The sequence below is a fragment of the Apteryx rowi genome, unplaced genomic scaffold, assembly GCF_003343035.1.
Source record: "Apteryx rowi isolate R43461 unplaced genomic scaffold, aptRow1 scaffold_119, whole genome shotgun sequence".
Taxonomy (NCBI): domain Eukaryota; kingdom Metazoa; phylum Chordata; class Aves; order Apterygiformes; family Apterygidae; genus Apteryx; species Apteryx rowi.
This window is the reverse complement of record NW_020447408.1, coordinates 767,481-787,435: the sequence shown is the minus strand read 5'-3', so window position 1 is coordinate 787,435 and position 19,955 is coordinate 767,481. Positions and strand designations below refer to the sequence as shown.

The 19,955-nt window shown below is 50.1% G+C and overlaps 1 protein-coding gene across 1 annotated transcript; it reads right to left on the bottom strand.

Annotated features, from left to right (window-relative positions):
- Window positions 1-8,630: 8,630 nt before the first annotated feature.
- SCNN1G (sodium channel epithelial 1 gamma subunit) lies at window positions 8,631-19,597 on the bottom strand. Its single transcript, XM_026085997.1, has 12 exons — window positions 19,281-19,597; window positions 17,912-18,206; window positions 17,275-17,468; window positions 16,203-16,306; window positions 15,571-15,734; window positions 12,781-12,879; window positions 11,436-11,553; window positions 10,832-10,910; window positions 10,691-10,748; window positions 10,073-10,134; window positions 9,796-9,871; window positions 8,631-9,361 (listed from the first exon to the last, which is right to left on the bottom strand). Exons 1-12 carry the CDS (start codon window positions 19,595-19,597, stop codon window positions 8,972-8,974), a joined length of 1,956 nt encoding a protein of 651 aa, XP_025941782.1. The 3' UTR covers window positions 8,631-8,971.
- Window positions 19,598-19,955: the final 358 nt, after the last annotated feature.

The following is a 19,955-nucleotide window of genomic DNA, read 5'->3' as shown; positions in this document are numbered from 1 at the left end:
TTCTCACGCACCTGCTCTGTAGCTAATTAACATGACGAGGAATTAGTTTCACTAATTAGCTTTTTCTGCCATAAAAATTTACTGGAAAAAAAAAAAACACCCTGTGTGACATTACTTCAGCTTCTTCCAAATGCTGCTGCTCGGGGTGATGGGAACGCAGAGCTGCCCAGGTGCAGCTGGGGAAGGAGCGAGYGCCGCGTCGCCTCTGAGCACCGAACGCTGTCGAAACTCCCCCAGGCTGGTACTTTGTTGGTCCTTTCCCATGCTCTGCGGGGGGATGTAAAATATTTTGTGATGGATGAATTTTTATAACAAGCACAAGGCTGAGGGATGATTACCCTGTGTGATTGCCTCAAGAGCATGAACATGTTGTACCTGCAGGGTTGATTATGTAAACTTGGGTGAGAAGGTCTTAAAATATAACAGAGGAAGGTCCTGTAGCAATACAGCATCATGAAAACAATGTGATTCATGGTGACTCTGACCAGCAACCGGATTTAGCCGTGCTCTGCAATGACCGCATCCTCCGTTGAGGCTACGGCCTGGTTTTAGTTTCTAGTGATTACATATAGTAACTGCATATGTTTTTCCATCTCTAGAAATATATTTGGAAAAAATAAATGAGTAGAAAAAGACAGAGAAATGATCACGTATCAGCATRTTGTATAGGTTAGGCTTGTTCAGCTGCTTTGGAAACTCTGGAGTTTTGATTTCAAATATGCAAAAGGGAGGAAGACTGGTGATAAAATTAAGATGCAGCCCTACATCCCCCCGATGTAGGTCCACCAGCTCCACGAGGGGCTTCCCACGGGCCCGTTGCTCCCACACTTAGCGTTCCCACCGCTTCGGGAAACGCTGCCACACAGCAATGTTGTTGGAGGAAAATATGGTCTTGGGAAGCTCCGGATATGGCACTGATGGAGCAAGCGCATGGGTCAGGACTCTGCCCAAGCACCCGGCAGCGCAGGAAGAGTTGGCTTTCCCGGGGGACAGAGCTTCCCAGCCCGGCTCCCCCGGAAGGGAAACCGAGGCGGGAGCATGAGGCCGAAAGCACAGGAGCCTGCGGGAAAGCCCCACAGTGCGGGGGATGATAGGAGGGAGGGAGAGCAGCAGGAGTGTGCCGTGCACGGCACTGAGCCGGACGGGTTTCCCTGTTTGTAGCTGGGGCTGTGTTGCAAGCGGGCCGGGGGCAGGCGGGAGGCGCGGGCCGGCTCGGGGAGCCGAGGCGCGAGCTCCGCGGGAGCCGGGATGCGCCGCGTGAGCAGCTCCGAGCTCTTGTGCAAGGAACCGGCCGCGCGGCATTCCGGGGCGGCGCGGTGCCGGTGCTGGTGGCGCCGCCGGGCCCACGCGTGCCCACGCACCCCGCAGCCGGCACCGGCGCCCCGCGGCCCCGCTGGCCCCCCGAGTGGCCCTGGCCCCCGCTGCCACCCGTGGCTGCACTTTATGAGGTCAGGATGAGTTGATTTGTTTAATGCAAAATATAAGTGTTACTGCTGCATAAAGGATGTGCTCTGTGCGTGGAAACAGCGTTAGGAGCCCGTGGCAGAGCTGACAGCAGCAGGAGAGAGAAGCTCCTGGTTCATCTGCTTTTCTTCTTGCACGGATTTGCGTTTCCCTCCAGCCCTGCGGGTCGGGTGTCGCTGTGCATGCAGCGGCTGTTGGCTTCGCTTGGAAGCGCAGTGCAAACCCAGGTCCCGTGCTACAGCAATCCCACTGGTGTCCTTCTTATGCACACAAGTGAAAAAGAGTAAGGCAGGAAGAGGGAGCTGCTTTCACAGGCGGAAAGCAAGGAAGCGACGAGTGCTGAGACCTGCTCTGCCAGCACAGAGTGTTTTGTGGGGGAAAAGGGGAAACAAGCTGAGAGTACGGTGCCCGCTCCGCGCGGGAGCGCCTGCGGCCGGCAGGAGCTATCAGAAATTCCGGGTCTCCTCGAAGGCTTCCTCGAGCCCGGCTGTCCGGGGGTGCCCGCGTGCGCCGCTGCCCCCGAGGAGGCTCGGCCAGGAGCGGGGCCGCGGGGCGGCAGCGCCAAGGCTGCGCCTGCACGGGGATGAAACCCGGCTGCCTGCCCAGGACTGCCCCGTCCGGCCCGGGATTTCTTCTTTTTCCTTTCCTTAGGCATCAATTAAACTCCGGCCAAACTCTCACTCTTCCGTGGTGTTTATCAGCGCGTGGCCAGCGCTGCCTGCCTTCACCCCCAAAGGCAAGCGGCGGCGTTGACCCGCGGGCGAGGGGTGAGGAAACGGCGGTGACTTCACCCCTTCCCGGTCCGTCCTGTTTGCCGGGAGATGCCTGAGCCTGGATTAGGGCTGGGGCTGCGCTGGAGCACGTGGCTTCCAGCGGGGAGCTGCCGCGGTGGCTGTTTGCGGCCTTAGTCACGCTCGCCTGAAACCTCCCGAATCGTCGCAGCTCGAGTCTGTCTGTTCTGGACGCTCCGGCTTTTCAGTAACCCTCCCGGCGTCGGATCGACTCTGCAAAGCGCCGAGCGTTGCTCGGCCGGTGGAGATGGCTCCGTCTCAGCGGCGGCCGCGGGCGAGGGATGCAGCCCAGTGCCGGCCGCGGTCCACGGGCAGCCCATCGCCGTGGGGCCTCTCGGCACGGAGGTGCGAATTTCAACCAGAGGCAACGAGTTCGTACAACAACGTGCCTACCTGCCCCCAAACTGCTGGGCGTTTGGCGTCATCCATGGCTTGTCCAATACGTTTCCATGCCCTTGTTAAGTATTTCCCACACGGTGACCTTTGTTTCATGGTCGGTAGGGTCAGGAAGGCTAAATATTAAGAAAAACCTTCATTAAACGCAGTAAGTGACAGTTGCTGCATCCAGGTACGTGCGACCCAAAGCGTCCGACCTCCAGCACATCGGCCGGATCTTGTCCCCGGGGAAAACTTGTCCATCCTGTTTCCTTGGCGGAGGCCCCCCAACGCGGCCGGCGCGCGGTTCGGGGCTCAGCGGGACGCAAGGCCGGGCACGGCCCCATGCCGGGATGCTGCAGCCGGAGCGGCCGTGCCAGGGCTTCGAGGCCCCGTCTCCGAGCAGAGGGCAGTTACTCCTGTGCGTCTAAAATGCCTATTTAATACGTTACCAGCAGCTTGCTGGGATCTAGTGGCGGTTTTTCATTGCTGGCAGGGAGGAAGCACCGGTTTTCTTCTTGCACCTGGGGGCTTTAGCTGCAACCTGGCTTGCAGGGGCGGAAGGGGAGTAAAAAACTTGAAAGTCCAGTTCTTTGCCCCAGCAATGCAAAGTGCAAAGGCATTTTCCTGCRGAGGCAGCTCGGATGTGAGCTTTGAGGAATGGCAAGCAAACCCCCCTGGTGCCCGCGGGACCGGGGCGCTCGCGGTGCCCCTCATGGGCCGGGCGCCGTGACGGATGCGCGGTGCCGACGGCCAGGCGGTAGCCGTGCGGGGAACGGCCCGTCCAGAGCTCCGCGATCCGTGTCCAAAGGGAAATCCCTACTTATGCTGACCGCTGGGGCTGCCTTACCTTTCCCTGAAGATGAAGGCGCCAAATTCAAACATCCCACCGCTCCAGCCATCTCTCCGACCTGCTCCTTGTCCCAAGGCACCAGGGGAGGCACCAGAGCCTGGGAGGGTTTTCCATAGGCATGTGCCGGAGATGCGCTCCGCTCCTGGCCCCATCCACCTTAATGAGGCATTTAACTCCCAAACCTGTTTGAGGACGGCGGGGATGTCACCGTGGCAGGGGGAGGCGCAGGCAGCCGTTAACCCTGTCGGCGCCGCTCCGCGTGGTCTGCCCTTGCGCGAGGGATGCTGCGATCCCCCCGGCCAGGGCTGGCGTGGCGCTGGTGTCCCAGCGGAGCCTCGTCCGGCTGAGAGCAGGAAGGGGCCAGGCCACGGCCCGCAGGATGGTTTGTTTTTCCCAAGTTTGCTTTCGTCCCAATGAGACGAAATATATATATAACTTGCTTTCTGGATATAACTTGCTTTCTGCCAGAGAGCATGACTACTAAACCACAAATAATGTGTTTTTTTGCTATTTTGCAAGCCTCGTGCTTGCTGGGCCGGCCAGCATGAACACAGCATACGGAGGTGCATCCCGCCGGCGGGATGGAGACGGCCGGCAGGATCCCTGTGTTTCTAAACCTCATGCTTCTCCCCAGGCATCGCCTGCCTGGGATCCTCAGTGTATTCCTGCCGCCGGGCACATCTTCTCTGTGCAACTCGCATTTTCCTGTCTGGCCAGGCAGGTCCCTCGTCCCTGCAGCCGCGGCGCGTGCCAACCCCGGCTGGGCAGTGAGACCGTGGGCTCCGCGCGGGACAGAGGTGGCTTCCCTCCCCGGAGCCTGTCCCGGGCCTGCCTGGCCGCTCGCAGCCCCGCGGAAGTTTTCTGGAAATGCTTTTTTCATGGGAATGGAACCGAGATTCTCGTCCGACCCTGCGGAGAAGCAGACGGACTAAAGGAGGAGGCGATATCTCTGAATCACAAATTTTACTGCGCCCTGTTCCCATAAACCCGAAGCTGAGTTTCTCAGACGCCTTGAATTTATGATGTTTAGCATGTGCCAGGCCTGAATCTCTTATTGTTCCAGGTAACTTTGCAGTATTTAGGATGACTCAGGAGTTCAATAATGAATTCAGGATTTTAAGTAATCCATCACTGAAGCTACCCTAGGCTTTCTGCCTCATCAGTGTTGTTCACACAAGGGCAAAAGGCGCTACACCCTTACCAAGAAGGAAAGGCGGAAATCGCCACTAGAAAAACTGTCTTTTTTAGAAGAATTTTAAATGGTTGTTCATGATAAAAACTATCAACCTGGACACGTGTCACTGATGGGAGAGACTTTGCAGGAACACTGGCAGGCGAATGTCACGTTTCAGTAACTTTGCGCTCAATCAAGTTATATTTTTACTTATTAGAATTGCAGCTAGCAAGTATAAAGTTTGTCCAGGCAGTAAACCTGGTTTCTTGCAGGATTGGCATTGCTTAACAGGATGTAAAAGGCTTTTGCTTTGCTTTGGGAAGCCTTTCAGAGTGAGCCGTGCCGGCGCAGWGCCCAGCTGCAGCACCCGCCGGGCTCCCGCTCCCGGCTCCTCGCGCCGGAGCCAGCAGCAGCGCTGCTCATGTGCAGCCCGTGGCTGGGGTCTCGCTGTTTCCCACACGTCGCGTGGCGTTTTCGGGATGCTTCCCGCCACAAAGCGAGTTGCATTTTGCTCAGCAAACTGCAGTCTGTCTCTGTCCATCTCTGTGTTGCACGCAGAAGTTGAGATGAGGAACAGAAGAACAGTGTTATGTCCCACTTTGCAATATGTGCACTCGCTTTTTTTCCAGCTAGATTTTTTTTCTGTTTCAATGTTCATAAGAGGCTGCAGCTCATGAAAGTTAGAGTCAAAAAAGGGTCCGTAACAGCTATCTGCATCTGGAAGAAGTTCGTTCGTTAGGTATTCCTGAGCCGAACCAGGTCCCGTATAAAGGAGCAACAAACTGGAAGGGAAGGAGCAACACTACCTAGCTCAGAAATTTGCTCTGATTTCCAGCTCTGCTGTAATCGCGACAGTCCACGTCTGTGACTGTGGCTTTCTTTGACTATGCCGGCATTTTTCCCTAAGTCAGTTTTGCCACTGTTGCAAATGGGGCGAATCTGGTGTAACCAGCATCATTATCTGCTGCTGTACTGGTTACGAAGGTGATGGAGGCGGGCGACTGTTTGCTCTGAGCACTTCAGTGCCCCCTGTTAGCGAGGGGCTTTGGGGCAGGCTAAACTGCCTTCTCTTTCTCTTACAGTCTCTAAAGGACTGTCTGCCGATGAAGCTACCTTGGGACACCTGAGGTTCCAGCATTTGCAATTACCTTGCCGCTGCCCGGGAACCTGCCGGCGAATGCCGGTTTCCGAAAGGCCTTTTCACCCGGCACCGCGTGCGCCGTCAGCTCCCGGCCAGCCGGCGCGGGACGGTGGTGCGCGGGGTGTTATCTCTCGGATAACCGGCACTGAGTGGGCACGGCAGCAGCTGCGGGTCCGAGGACGCCGTGCCCGTAGAAGTGGAACATCTTTTTGGGAATGACTTATTTTAAATCAGCCCTTAACCCAGGCTACATAGTGTAAAAGAAAGCGTAAGCGTTTATCTAGGATGTCTGAGGCTGGCAACACAGCTGCGGCGGTTTCTGACGGTAGTGGCGGTGGGGAGGAAGGAAGCAGGCACGATGTGTTTTCCTAAAGGTCGGATCCGCGGCTCTTCCCCGTAGCTTGAGCGCTGGCACCCGCCCCGACAGCCCACGCAGTCAGGAGCGTCGGCCTGGTGCGTCTCCTGGTTCCTTGGGTTGCGTTGGCAGGGAGGAACTTTGATGTAGGGAAACACGGTGTCTTTATGCCAAGCACTTGTTTGGGCATTGCCTGGAAGATTATTTAAGCTGAGCTCTGCTCCACGCCTTGGCCTCGCAGGTTCATTTGTCCCACAGCTCGCGCACAAGGGAGTCGCATTTCTCTTCTGGATATTGGATGCATCCCCAAGGAGCTGTTGGTGCGGGTGAGCTGCCCGAGGTCGCCCGGCCCCCCCCCCCCCCMYCCCAACGCCCCGAGCTGCACTCTGGGAAGCGGCATCGGAGCCCTCTGAGGTTGCTCGTCCCCTGTCCGGCACAGCTGTCCCTCTCTGCCCTCCGCGGGGGCTTGGAGAGGCATCTCGCGCGGGGACCGGCCCAAGCAGACAGGCTGCAGGAAAGGCTGCGCTGGAGAGCGGCCCCGGGGGTGCGATCAGCGCTGGCGGGCACGCGGCGCAGCGATCCGCACGTGGCCGCGGAGCTTGCTGTCCCGTCGGGTGCTCAGGGCACCGTTATCGCGCCGTTTCCTGCTACGAGGCACCGCTGCTTGGAGAGGAGAGCCAGCGCGGACTGCTCTCGAGCTGGGACCAGCCGGGCTTTGCAGAAAAAGCCCTATTTCTGCAGAGGAGCCCTGGGGCGCTGGGCCTGGTCGCTCAGCACCGCTGAGAGTGCAGCAGCCCTGGGGAGGGCACAGGCAAGTTTCATAATGTCTAGGGATGCCTGCGTGGAAGTAACCCTATGCATTGCTGATTTAGGAAAAGGAAGAAGCAGTTATTCAAAAATATATCTTTATTTTTCAGTTTATCATCTATTTAAATAATCCAGTTAAAATATGTTTTATTGCACATTAAAGAATCTTTCTTGATTCTCACTGTTCTATATAAAATAAGTTTATATATAGAGAGAAAGCGAGAGACTGTTACACATGCACATGTACACTCACAAACATCCACACACGCTCCACAAAAGCCCTAAGCAGCCAACCTGGTGTAGGCTACATTCCTCCTCAACATCTATACGGTGTGCTCTAATCTGCTAAAAATAGGCTGTGGCAGGGAAAGGCTGGGAGGAGAATCTGGAGTTAGGGAGGGATTCTGCCACCCAGACCGTGGACGCCTGAAGGCCGAGGCTGTCACGACACGAGCGTGTTTGCGGCCGTGCGCTGCAGCGGTCCCCGCTCCGTGTGCTGCTGCACCGGACACAAACTCCCTTTGCCACGTGAGCTGTGCTGCTGCACTTGTCTGTGCAGCAGCACAGCAAACCTGAGCAGGGAAATGTTTCTGGTGGAAGGTAAGCTACAGTTTTAGGAAGATAAACTACAGCTTTGCTTTGCGTTCAGAGCTGCTGCCATTGCACCCAGCTGGCGTTTCTGCTGCTTGACTGGGAGGTTGCAGAACTGGACCCTGAGTGCTCTTGTTCACGGATGCAAGGCAGGAAATTCCAGTGACGAGGGCTCGCCTCCCTGCTAAGGATGGGCACAGGCAGCAACCTTTAATGACAGGCACGCAAACCCAATGACTGGCTTCGTCTCCGTGGTTGCAGCGCGGGGAGGGTCTGGCTAGGTGGAATTAGCACAGCTCTGCGCACGGGCGGCAGGATATGGGTGTCGACACCGAAGCGTGGACCAGGGCAGAGTGTCACCAAGCTTAACAACACACAGGCAGAGCGGATGTATCCTCCTTCCTTCAGGGCCGTGCGGGGAGCCCAGCGCAGCTCCAGCGACCGCTGCGGCCCTAGTGTGGATACGGCTCTGCCTCGTCCCTGGACCCCGCAGTGCTGCCGGGGCCCAGCCCGGCGCTGGGAGCTGGTGCCGAAACAGGCGTGCAGGCTGGTGAACTGGGAGGCTGCGGGAAGAAAGTCCTCACCTGGGGCTTGAGCAGGAGGACGAGAATTCACCTCCCTTTGAGGCTTCTGGGAAGTCGGGCGTCCAAGGCCACGCGCTGCTTAATGAGCTACTCTGAGGATATATTTAGTGGCTGGCTTGAGCGATGTTAAATGAAACAAGCTTGCAGAGTATGCAGTTCATTATTGTGCTCCAAATTAGATTTCGTGCACTTTAAAATTACCATTTTGGGATGACTTAGGTTCTTTTACTTGTCTACAAGCAAATCTGTTACTATCCTAACTTTTCATCACAGACTAAAGAGCTCCTCAAACCACTTTGGAATCAGATCACTAATCAAAATTCAAAACAAGAGCTTCTCTCATCCATTTTGTTCTCTTCCCAAAGCTCTGTCTTTCCCCTTCCTACAAATGTCATGCTGCATTCCTGAAAGCCCCGGGTTTTTCCCACAAGTCAAGCCACACAGCAGAGAGCAATTAGCATTAATAGTCAATGTGGCATCAATCTTCTGCTGTGGAGTAATTCCTGCCCACACACAATGGGGTGTGTGCAGTTTGTTGCTAATGTATGCCTCTGTCTGGCAAGACATCCCAGCTCAGTGCCACATCCTGCTCCAGCCATCTCCTGCAATAATTAACTTGAGAATTGATGTTGTTTGAAGTTCCTAATGTCTCTGAGCCCTCGGCTTTTGTGTCCAAGCTTTGCTTAGAGAAGCTCTGACCGCAAGTTCAATCCCTGAATAAGGGTCTGACCCAACAACCCTTCAGTGCTTGCTTGGGTGCGTGCCCTTCACCCCGGACACGTGGGTTCAGCATCCACTTCTTATTTTGGCATCTGAATGAGTGGATAAACAATGCGTCAGTGTTGCCCAACATCTAGTGTATCAGGCAGCTGTTCTGCGAACGCAGTCTCTAGCTGCAAAGTGCTGTAATTGGGTGGGGGAGTCCTGGGTAGGTGGTTCTCCTGGGGCAGGGGTAAGCGAAGGGCAGTGTTGAAGGTGGGCAGGTCCTCATCGATGCACACGGGGTTATCATGGCCTTGTCTGTCCAGATCACTGGCCTGAGATGGCTTCCCCATCTGTTCTCTTTTTCGGTCATTCCACCATTTCTTTGCCTTTTGCCATTGCCGCCGCATTACGATGGAAAGCGAATCAATGAAGAAAACTTCCACAATCTCGATGACACAAACAACTGAGCAGCTCATCCAAAGGCCCAGCTGGCCTCCAAAGTTGGAAAGAAGAATGACAAGCTAGAAGAGAAGGGAGCGCAAGGTTATCGGCTCCTTTGGGAGCCTGGTAAGTGTCCGTGTATTGCTGTTACTGGTAGCTTCACTAAGCTGGGGCCGCGAGGGAAGCGCTACAGAATACCGCGGGCCCTTCCTCTGCCGTTTCCATTATCCTCTCTTGCTCTGCTCTGCTTCAACAGGAAGCTAATTCTATGTTTATTCCAGGTAGCCTGCAGGCTACCCACATGACTTGGGACTAAATAGTTGGAAAAGCTGCTCTGGATAAAAGACTGCAAAGGGCAGGACTGGAAGCCCCAGGGTGCATCATCTGTGGATGGTTTCCTGCCTCTGCCTGGATGGGACCACTTCTGTGGCTAAATGAAAATTTCCAGCCTGTCAAAGAGGAAGAGGCACATTTTCCTGATCCTGAGCACACAGGAATCACTGCATTTACTTACTGTGTTGGCAGGATTCTCTGAAATGAATCTCTCATTCAGGTCTTTGTAAAACACCATGACATTTGCTAGGTCCGTTCTGAGAAGGGAAGCAGAAGGCAGGTGGAGGGTTTAGTAAAACAATAACATGAAACATACTGAAAAACTATGCAAATAACCAGTTGGACCAGTAGGGCTGGGCCGCTCTAAGGGAGCTTTTTCCCCAATTGCCATCATTAGGGCTGCTGAGATTATATCTGAGCTTGAGGTGCAGGCTAGAAATACATAAATGGAAACTTACTTGTTTAACTTCTTGTTGATTTTCTGCCCCTTGTCCCAAGAGAGAACTCGAAGCATCCAGTCCTGGAAAAGTTAAAGAAAATAATGTTATACCTGTGAGTGCTTGTGTAGAAATTCCCTGGAAAGGGAGGTCACACTTCATACCTATTTAGACCAGGTTTGGCTCCAGAATGAAATGCATGTGACGGGCAGCTGTCCCCAAGAGGATCTCCCAGCCCACGAGCCAAATTATAGCTTAGATGATGAACTTGTTTGGGGGAACCTTGGAGATGGAGGCTTCTCACACTACAGACTGATTCTCTGAGAGAAGCATCAGAGAGGCACTAACAAATATATCAGGGCCCCCTTGCTTCTGCATTGAGTCTCTGGGTTTATTTAGCGCTTCCATATTGCCATGTTGCTCTGGCTGAGCAACCTGCATCCAAACAACGAGAGCTGCTTCCACCAGGCTGCTGAGGATCCCCGCGAGGTGAGAGCAGCAGGGCTGGCAGCACCCTCCAGCAAAGGGAGAAATGGTCTGACAAAGTCTCCTGGGCTGAGGCCCCCGAGGGGAGGGAGCTGGGAATACTCCCTGGACCCTGCCTGGGAGATGTCAGCCTGAGCAAAATTGGGAACTGACCTCAGACACTGTAGACGGCCACTGGGCGATGCTAGTGGTGAGGGCCCATTCCTTGAAGCTGGAGAGAAAGGCAGGTTGTTAGCTGTAAGCATGAACTCCTGCATGCGCAGCATTTTCTTTCTAGTGTTGGGCAGGACTTACCTGCAGGCATCTTTGCAAATTTGCTGACAGCCCAACTGCTCCTTCACAAATTTTTCATGCAGTCTGTAGTAGCAGTACACTGCAACAAGAGAACAAGGTGTGCGTTTGAGAAGCCAGAAGGAGAAGCAATGATCTTTTGCTGCCTGTGCTGGAGTGGGGCTGCTGGGATGTAGATGGCCTGTGTGCCTCAGGCCTTAGCTTTCACCTACGTGATGGGGATAACAAGATTTCCCCTATGAATATTGCAAAATCCTCTGGGTAGTGGTTGTCACTCGCTATACGCATGCAGGATTGCCTCACACAGTCAAGTTCTCAACTCAGCACTTCTGTGATGTGCACACATAACAAGCACATAGAAAAACTACCAGGGACAAGCTGCTTTAAAGGAGAAAGGCAGTTTCCAGGCTCCGTGATATGAGGCATTAGGTGAGCTAAGGCAGATCCCCTCTATTTCTGGTCAGTTGTGCACCTGAGGTGACAATCTGATGGCAGCCTGGTTTGTGACGCCTGGGGACGGTGCTGTGAAGGGACATGGCTGGCAGCAGGGTGCTTGCTGACTGAAGGAAGTGCAGTGTGGGAGGTGTTTGAATGACTGGGAACTTACTCCAGTTGGGGTTTTTCTTGTAGTTGCAGTACTCTGCCCCAGCAGGTAAGGGCTGTGCATACTGGGCACAGCCGCAGGAGTCTACCATGGCCTTCTGGAAACAGGAGTGCAGGCAAATCTGGAGGGAGATAAACCAAGAGCTGGGCATCCAAGAAACACATATTGCTGCATTCTGCCTCCCCAGTCATTTCTGGAGCTCCAAGCTCCAGACTCCCCTCCACCTAAAAATGTTCTGTTTATTACTAGTAGCAAGGAGATGAAAACCTCTTTCCCCCAGGACTTCAGGCTCCGTTCCCCGAAATATAAACAATTACAGGCAGAAAGTGCCATGGAAGGTAAAGATTGTAGCACGAGAAATAAAAATGCAACTCCTTCTGAGTGGGGGCTTCTGTGAATGCTCGCCATTTCCTTCATAGTCCTCAAAAGCTTCAATATTGTAGTTGTTCTTCCTGTGGCCAAGGAAAAGGTACTTCTAATCCATGAATCAACAACTAGGTGTGGGAAAGTGACTCACTAGTGAAAACGTTCACAGGTTCAACTAATTTGTGTTGGTGCATGTTTGGAGACTGGGAATTGTTCGGATTAACAGGGCAGTGGACTTGATGTTTTGTGCTAAAATGATTAGTCAGTTGGAACAAGCAGGAACCAAACTTTTATTCTAGAATTTCCAGTAGTCAAGTCTTTTGTTCCCAGTCCCAGCCCTCCTGAGCCCTGAGTTTCAGTGGAATACTTTTATTAAAAACCTGGGATAATGGCCATGTGATCTTACCTGGCACTACATCACAGCAGATTTCATTTATAATAGCCCATAAAATAAAAATCCACCTAAGCACAGGATTTAGAGAAGGCAGCAGCTAGTATAATTATGGTTCTTCAGACGGAGGGTGCCAGAACAACTGACACTCTCCAAGAGGACCCAATTACAGAAACCATGCAAAATTAGTGGAAACTTACTCTGTAAACATCCTGCTATCTGGATACTGATTAGATGGTATCTGTTATTCTTGGAGTCCTAAAGGTCACAATTTCTGGCTTCAAGGGTTACTAAGCTGCAACATTTACTTGGCCAATATTTTCCAGTCTCACATTGCTTGAAAATTGCCTAATGAGCTAATGTTCTCTCTTTATCTAACAAAGTGCCTAAGGGAACTTCAAACATCAACCACTTAGGAATAAAACTTGGATTTTAAAAAGTGCTGTGGTATTTTACATCAGTGATTAAAAACAGTGACCCTGTGCCTGGACTGTTAACAGTCTCAGATCCTGAACTACAGACTATCGTAAAGCTTTTTAGGAAGGTAGTTTTCAAGTGACTGAAAAAAAAACAAATGCAACAGAGATTTACCTGGAGTGAGTAGCTCTTGTTATAGAGATTTTCCACTGGTATGTCAGCACCAGTCTCTGTGCAGTCACTGTAGGGTTTGCTGAGCTTGCGAGACCGAGTCTAAGAATCAGAAAAGAATAAATCTTGGTTTGGGATATCACAGAGGAACCAAAGGATTTAATAGTATGGTAGTTCATTACAATTCCAAAACTGTAAGTAATGGAGCAGGTTTGAACTGTATCTTTACCTTTTACCATCTCAAATGATTTGTCAATCCCTTGTCAAAACAAGAGGTCTTTTTTGGTTTAGTATCCATTTCCCCAAACACTGCTGTAGCTGGATTATCTGGTGTCTTTGCTGAAAACCTCTGCAGGGGTGCTGAGATTGTATAATCGTAATAATGAGGATTTTTTTTAAAGCAGAGTAATTCATAAGTATTCTTTCTCTCATTGCAAAGTCCTAGTGACGATGCATCATTTACCTGGTGGAGAAACAATCTGGCGGGTTTTTTGCTGTGAAGACCTGCACTGTTCTGAGCTGCTGTTGTGCTGGCTGCTCCTGTTCTGTGGATAAAACAGCACTTCAGGCTTTACTAGTGCTCAACAGCACCTCTCTAAAATCACTCTAAACAAAATGTTTGTATCTCCTTCAGGACTTTTTCCATGAACTGCTTTGACCCTTCCTCTCCTTCGAATACTAACAGCTTTTCCTGTTCCGCAATCTCTGCTTGGAGAAAAGAGTTCTGAAATGAGAGCTCCCCGATCCACAAGGCCCGATTCAGTTTACACTGTCTGCTTCCTACGAGTTGCCTTGCCCCACTCAGCCCAAACTCTTACTATCGTTCTGCAGAATTTACCCCTTTAAAACAAAAAGACTGTTGCATGTATGGTGCAAGTCAGTTCTTTTAGAAAGATGCTCAAATTGCTCTTTGGAGGGAACACAGAAATATGTGACATCAACATTAGAGATGGAGGAACTTCTGAAAACTGAATGAAACCAGCTTTTGTTATTCTTTTAACTTCTGTGGACAATCTAATGCTGGGATACCTGCCTCAGAGAGCCTGCTGCTATATCTTCTGGCAGATGATAGATCCTTTGTATAGAATTTTTTGCCATGGCATACGCTCCTGCAAAAGCATACTTGTTCATTCAGGTACTGAAATAATTTCCAAACTAAATATTTAACTAAAGCACTGAAACTCCTACCAAGTAATGCCTTGTTTGCATTCCAGACGTCTTGGAATATTTTTGGAGTGGGGAGGGAGTCCTAGTACACAGCAGAAATACATGAATGATAACCTAAACACTGATGCTTGCATTTGAAAAACAGGAATTGCCGTATTCAAGCCTACTGTGTGCAGTGTTGTGTGTGGCACACGTCCACTGTGCCTCCGACACATATTTGGATGCAGGCACAGGGACTGATCGGGACGCTTGGTTGTGTAGCCCTGTCCTGACAATCACCACTCTCCCTGCTAAGCCCTCTAGGAGTCGTCTTTTAGTGCCAATGCAGTGATCACCAACATGCAGGCTTTTGCTTTAGGTCCAGAAATTGAGTCCAGCTTCTATTTTAGCTGATATGTTAAGATGCAGTCATGCCAAATCTCTTAAACATAGCTACCAAGATATGTTCAATCTTGTTTTTTATATTGTATGCAACAGTTCAAATCTACTCTGCCAAGAAAATATTAAATTAAACATTGAGACTCTATCTGCAGTGACTTTCTACTGTATGGTATAATAGTTATAAAAAAATACACTTCTGTGAGACTTTGCCTCCTTCTCCACCCTTTTTGTTCTGATACCTTTTATTCACTTTTTGTTTGTCAGGTAGCATTTATCCCTGCTGTTAGACCCAGCAGTTGGTGCTGCAGTTTTCCAGACAGCTGGAAGATATTTAGCTGTTTGCACATTTAAAACTGTCAGCCCTGTTTTTAATGTCTTTTCTAATGCATGGACTATCTAGACCTGGCACACCCAGCCAGGACAGATAAGGAAGTTAGCTGATGCATCTGATCCAACCATCAGTAAAGAAATGGCAAAACTAAATTGCTCACTTAACAGCCCATCCAGATGAAAGGGGAAAGTTTGCCTTGCCTGCTGGCACTGCTTTCACTTCTCTACAAGGAAAGAAGCCCCTTGGGTCAAATGCCTTGTCTGCACTACACTAATTGGGGATGTCTGGAGCACCACGCTCCAGCCCTTCCCACCCTCGCTGACAGCAGCGGCAGGTCACTTCATTGAGCTGGCAAAGGCAGCGAGCTACTGCCTGCACGATTTTCCTTACAGCCAGGATAGTGAGAAATCAAACAGAATGAGACTCTCTTATACCCACAGAACAGTTACGTGGGTTGTGCTTTAGTCGTCTCTATAGACCTGACTCTAATATGAGTTACCTACAGTTTGATCTCTTCTCTTCTGATCTGAGAATGTGTGTGGGATGCGAACACATCCACATATTGCAAAAGCGAAACAGGGCATTTCACAGAGCCTCTGTGGTTACAGATTTTGCTGTGAAAAACAAAAAATCCTCAGGAAAGCCAAGGGGTAGGAGAAAAGGGAGAAGAAACAAGATCCTCAGTAGCTCTTTGGTTTTTAAAGACCTGTTTTTCCAACAGCCCCATAGCAAGGGAAAACAGTTCAGAAAAGGGCTACCACAGGATTTTCCCCAGGGCACTTCAGATGTACAAGTGTGAGATATTAGATGCTTTTCCAACTCCTGGCTACTGTTCGTACATCATACAGACCATATTTATATCTGTTTCATGCAAATGGTGCTGTGCACCTTGAACCAAGATTGCTGTCACTCACAAAGTGCATCCCTATGGAGGTTGCTGCTGCTGTCTCGATTTCCGTGCCGATGTCTTCAATGAAGGGATATTCGTTTTGGTCATGGACAATGATCTTGGCCCCCGTTGATGTCACCAGGAAAGGGTTGTAGTCTGCTTCACCTATATACAGAACAACCTGCAGTCCTGAAGAACAGAGACATGGCAGGAGCAGAGTTACACCAGAGCCATTTTTTCTGGCCAGAGCCATTTTTTCTAATCAAGGAGGGCAGCACAGTTTACTTAATATTATCTAGCCTTAAGTAGAACTGTAACACCCAGTGATGCCTTTGCAATGCTAAACTGAGATGCTTGCAGCAAGTAATGTCCCTCTGCAGACCCTAGCACAACAAATAATAAATGTCTCTTTAGAATGTAGCTGAAACTTATTTTTAAATGTTATATAACCGGGAAGCAGTGATTTCAGATGGAAAACATTAGTGATGCAATGATATTATCTTTGTATTCTCTGGCAATAATTTGCACTAGTTCAAACAAGCATTTCCCCAATCAGATCGTACATCTAGAGCCAACACGTCAATCACTCTCCAGTAGGATCCAGTTCCCTGAACTGCTTGTTATCTAATAGTTCCTCTACAAACTCAGTTTCCTTACCGTACTCACTGCCTCCTGTGGAGGTGCTCAGGATTGTCCCATTTTCTCCACTGTTGAAGGTGTAGCAATTGCCATGCAGTGGATGATGGAAACGAGTGAAGTGCCTAAAAGAAATCAAATATTGTTACATTGCCCTCTGCAGTTTTAACTGTCTGCGGCAGAGACTTAGTGGAATTGGATATTTTCTTTCTGACAGAGACTTAGCAGGATTGTATTTTTTCTTTTTGGCAGGCACTTTATTTGCTGAAAAGTGTGGGTTTTTTTTTCTCAATATCTTGAAACTAGGTGGAAATATGACCTGTTTTAATAGCATCAGGAAATGAAAAGTTTAGAAGTATTTCATGTGGGAACGGGGACGTAGAGGGTGGGGGAAGCAGATTTACAAAACTAACAGGGAAGTGGTGGTGGCGAGGGGGGACAGAGTGGCCCCAAGTGTCTAAAGGAACATGAATCCTCATTTTTTCAGAAACACTGCCTTAGCCACTGTCATTTAGGGGAGGCTGAGGAAACACCCTGATGATTTAAGCACATTTATTCTTACCTGTGAACCACCCCTCCCATCCAAGCAAAAGTCTTTATGCCAAGAAAATTTGTGATGCATTTGCACTATTACAGACACAAGCAAATGCTTGCAGTAAAGATTCAGCTATACCTGCTAAGCCGGGAGTTACAGTGCAGTTTGTTTTGCACGTGACAGTTGGGAAGTTGCTAAACCCATGTAAAAATGCAATTTTATGCCCACAGCTGCATGGGAGAACTCTGCTGTCAATCCCAGTATTACAGAATGATTCTCCTGCTACCAGTACACACGGAATTGCATTGCCAAAATCACAGGCAGGTAGATCTCACTCTGTCAAGAAAATAAGGATTTCTCTGAAATGTGGACAGTGCAACACTAAGACAAATGAGATTAAAGAACGTAATTAAACTGCACGAAGCTCTGAATGTTTATTTTCATTTAAAAATGGAAGTGGTACTTGCTGGAATTCAGCAAATAGCAAATGCTCAGTTCCTACATACTGTATATTTAGTAACAAGCTGTTAAACTAGCAGGTATTTTCTGTGCACTGACCTTTTGTCACAAGACAGGCCGTCAAAGAAACATGTCAGTAGAAGGTCGTCGGCAGAATAGCTCAATTTTTCTTTAGTCTCCAAGGGAATTTGTGCCATGATGTTCATGTAATGCAGCTTGTACCATTCTTGGATAGCATTAACACCAGAACTGAATGTATAAAGGGCACATTCGCTGCTGTTGTTTGCATCGCACTAGTAATTACAAAAAGGAAAAAGCATTCTCTTCAGATGAAAAGAAATGACGTATTCTATCAAGTATGTGTGATATAGTTTCTTTTCCCCAGTAATAATCAAGTATGAAGTTATAGTGGCAGCAAGGGGACAAATGGGCACCAAAAACCTTTCATTCGGGGCTAAAAATCAGGGTCAAATGTTTCAGGCTCAAAGGAAAAGATCACGGGTGGCACTAAGCCTATTTTGGCTTGGCTTCAGGAAGGCATTTCTCTTCTGGAGAGTTGCAGATGAATCTGCAGGCAGCCATGGACACATGGCAAAACGGACAAAAGAGTATATGGAGTTTTATTCACCATAATGCCATCTATGCAAGCAAGAAAACTGGTGTGTGTGACACCAACCCAAACACCCATCCCTTGCCCCTGCAAGGAACTTGCTGGCCAAGGAAGAGTGACACTTACCAGCTGAAAGCCGATGATATCATTTGAATCCCCGGAGTTTACTATGGATGAATCTTTGTGAAAGACACTGCCCTCAATTTTCCTCTTCTGGCCACTGTGAAGGTTGGTAACTGTCTTAGGGAAGTCTTCAAATTTCAGCAGTGGAATCTGTTTGAAGAATTCACTCCCTGTTGCGTTCCCATCACCAACTGAACGACGCACCTTGGATTTGCCCTCTGAAAATCCATAGAAAGTCTCCAAAGCATTTTTTGTCTCTTTGTCCAATTCAGATAAATAGTCTTTCATTGCACTGTACCTGCATTAGAGAAAATGCGATATAAAACTATGTGTCATTCATCTCATCTAACCACTTAATTGCAGTATTTTGTCCACTGCACTGTGAAACTAATCACCCGGGACAGAATTTTTTGTCGCAGACTGACCGTCAATTCTTTCCTTCTTAGTATTATATGAATTAAATCAGTGTGGGCAGGCACAGTTATGCCCACTGAGGGATCTCAGAGAAAGGACCATCATAAGCAAAATAGACTGAGCTACGGAGAAAGTGCTCACAGACTCCCAAAACTCCTCGAAGGTTTTGTTAGTAAGCCCAAGGATACAGTGCATGTTCCAGGGTATTACCACAAGGAGAAGAATTGTAAAACACAGGAGAGATCAAAGAGGCGGACAGGAAATGTAAAAGGACTCAAGTGGGAAAATGAGACTACTACATCTGTGGCAATACCATCTAAGACACAGATTCCTAGAGACAAGAGGGACCCAGAGAGTTGAAATGCCTGGAGGGACTGAGATGGACAGCTGACAGCAGAACAGACATCAATGTAAAGTGTAATTAGGCAGGAAAAAACAGCTTAATTGTTGATTGTTAATGCCAAAGCATCCTATAAGAAAAAAACAGGTGACAGATGTCCCCTTGCCGTTCTTCAGGAGACAGGTGTTGTTTATAATCCTTGAAACTCTAGCCCTGGGGAAAAAAGAGAATTTAAAGGCAACCACAGAAATGATCAGGGTCTGCCTTGAGCTGAAAGCTAAATAGCCCTAGCAGGCAGTAAGTGAAGGATGTGATTATAATCCACAAGTGTCTGAAGAGCATTAGTGCAGAGGTAGGTACATTACTCAAAGTGCTGTAGAGGGAAAACTAACAGTAAGGAAAGGCTGCTAAAGAGCAGCACCGCAGAGCAGCAAGAAAAGACCACTGAAGAGGTTTGGTGCTAGGATAATTAAGAGAAGATGAATTTAGATGAGAATTGCCTGCATGGGTCCCCGAAAGCACGCCCGTTTCTGGCTGTGAGGGACCGGTTCTCCCCCCTCTCGTGGACGAAGCAGGCTTGCCAGAACGGGGAAACCTCCCAGGATCCATATGTCTTACTTGTAGGGGTTGATGTTGCAAATGGTGACGGCAGGGAAGGGCAGCTTCTGGAACTGGACCGTGACGGACACTGAAGCGCTGTAATAGTTCATGAGGAGCTCAGCACACTGCCACAGGATCAGTCCAACAGCGCTCAGAGTTAGCAAAATCCAGATGAACCTGCGCAAGCGTCCCCTGGACACCACAATGCGCCGACAGCCGTGCGTGTTGGTGTTCAAACAGTACCACTTCATCAGCTCGCTGAGCGTTGGCGCTTGGGGGCCCGTCACTGGCAAAGTCTTCTTAATCTTGGCCGTGATCTTCTTCCCAGGAGCCATGGCACAGGCTGCAGCTGGAGAGAGACAAGGCGCCTGAGAACTGCTGGCAACTGCCGGCCACGTCCCTAGAGGAGGCAGAGCGGAGACATGCACACACGGCACAGGCAATCGCCGCCCGCCTATCTCCCGAGCGCCTCTGTTTCGGCAAAGCGGCAGCCGGCCCGGCCAGGCCAACACCCCCGGGTACAATCCTGCGAACAGGAGCTGGGTGCGGGTGAGCAAGTCTGCGATGAACGTGCGGGATACGAAGCGGGACCTCCACGCTCGCGATCGCTCCTGCGGTGACACGCAGCCCCAGGCCCAGCCCAGCGCCTCCCAGGTGACGACGTTTCTGGGCTGGGGCTGGGCGTGCGGAGCT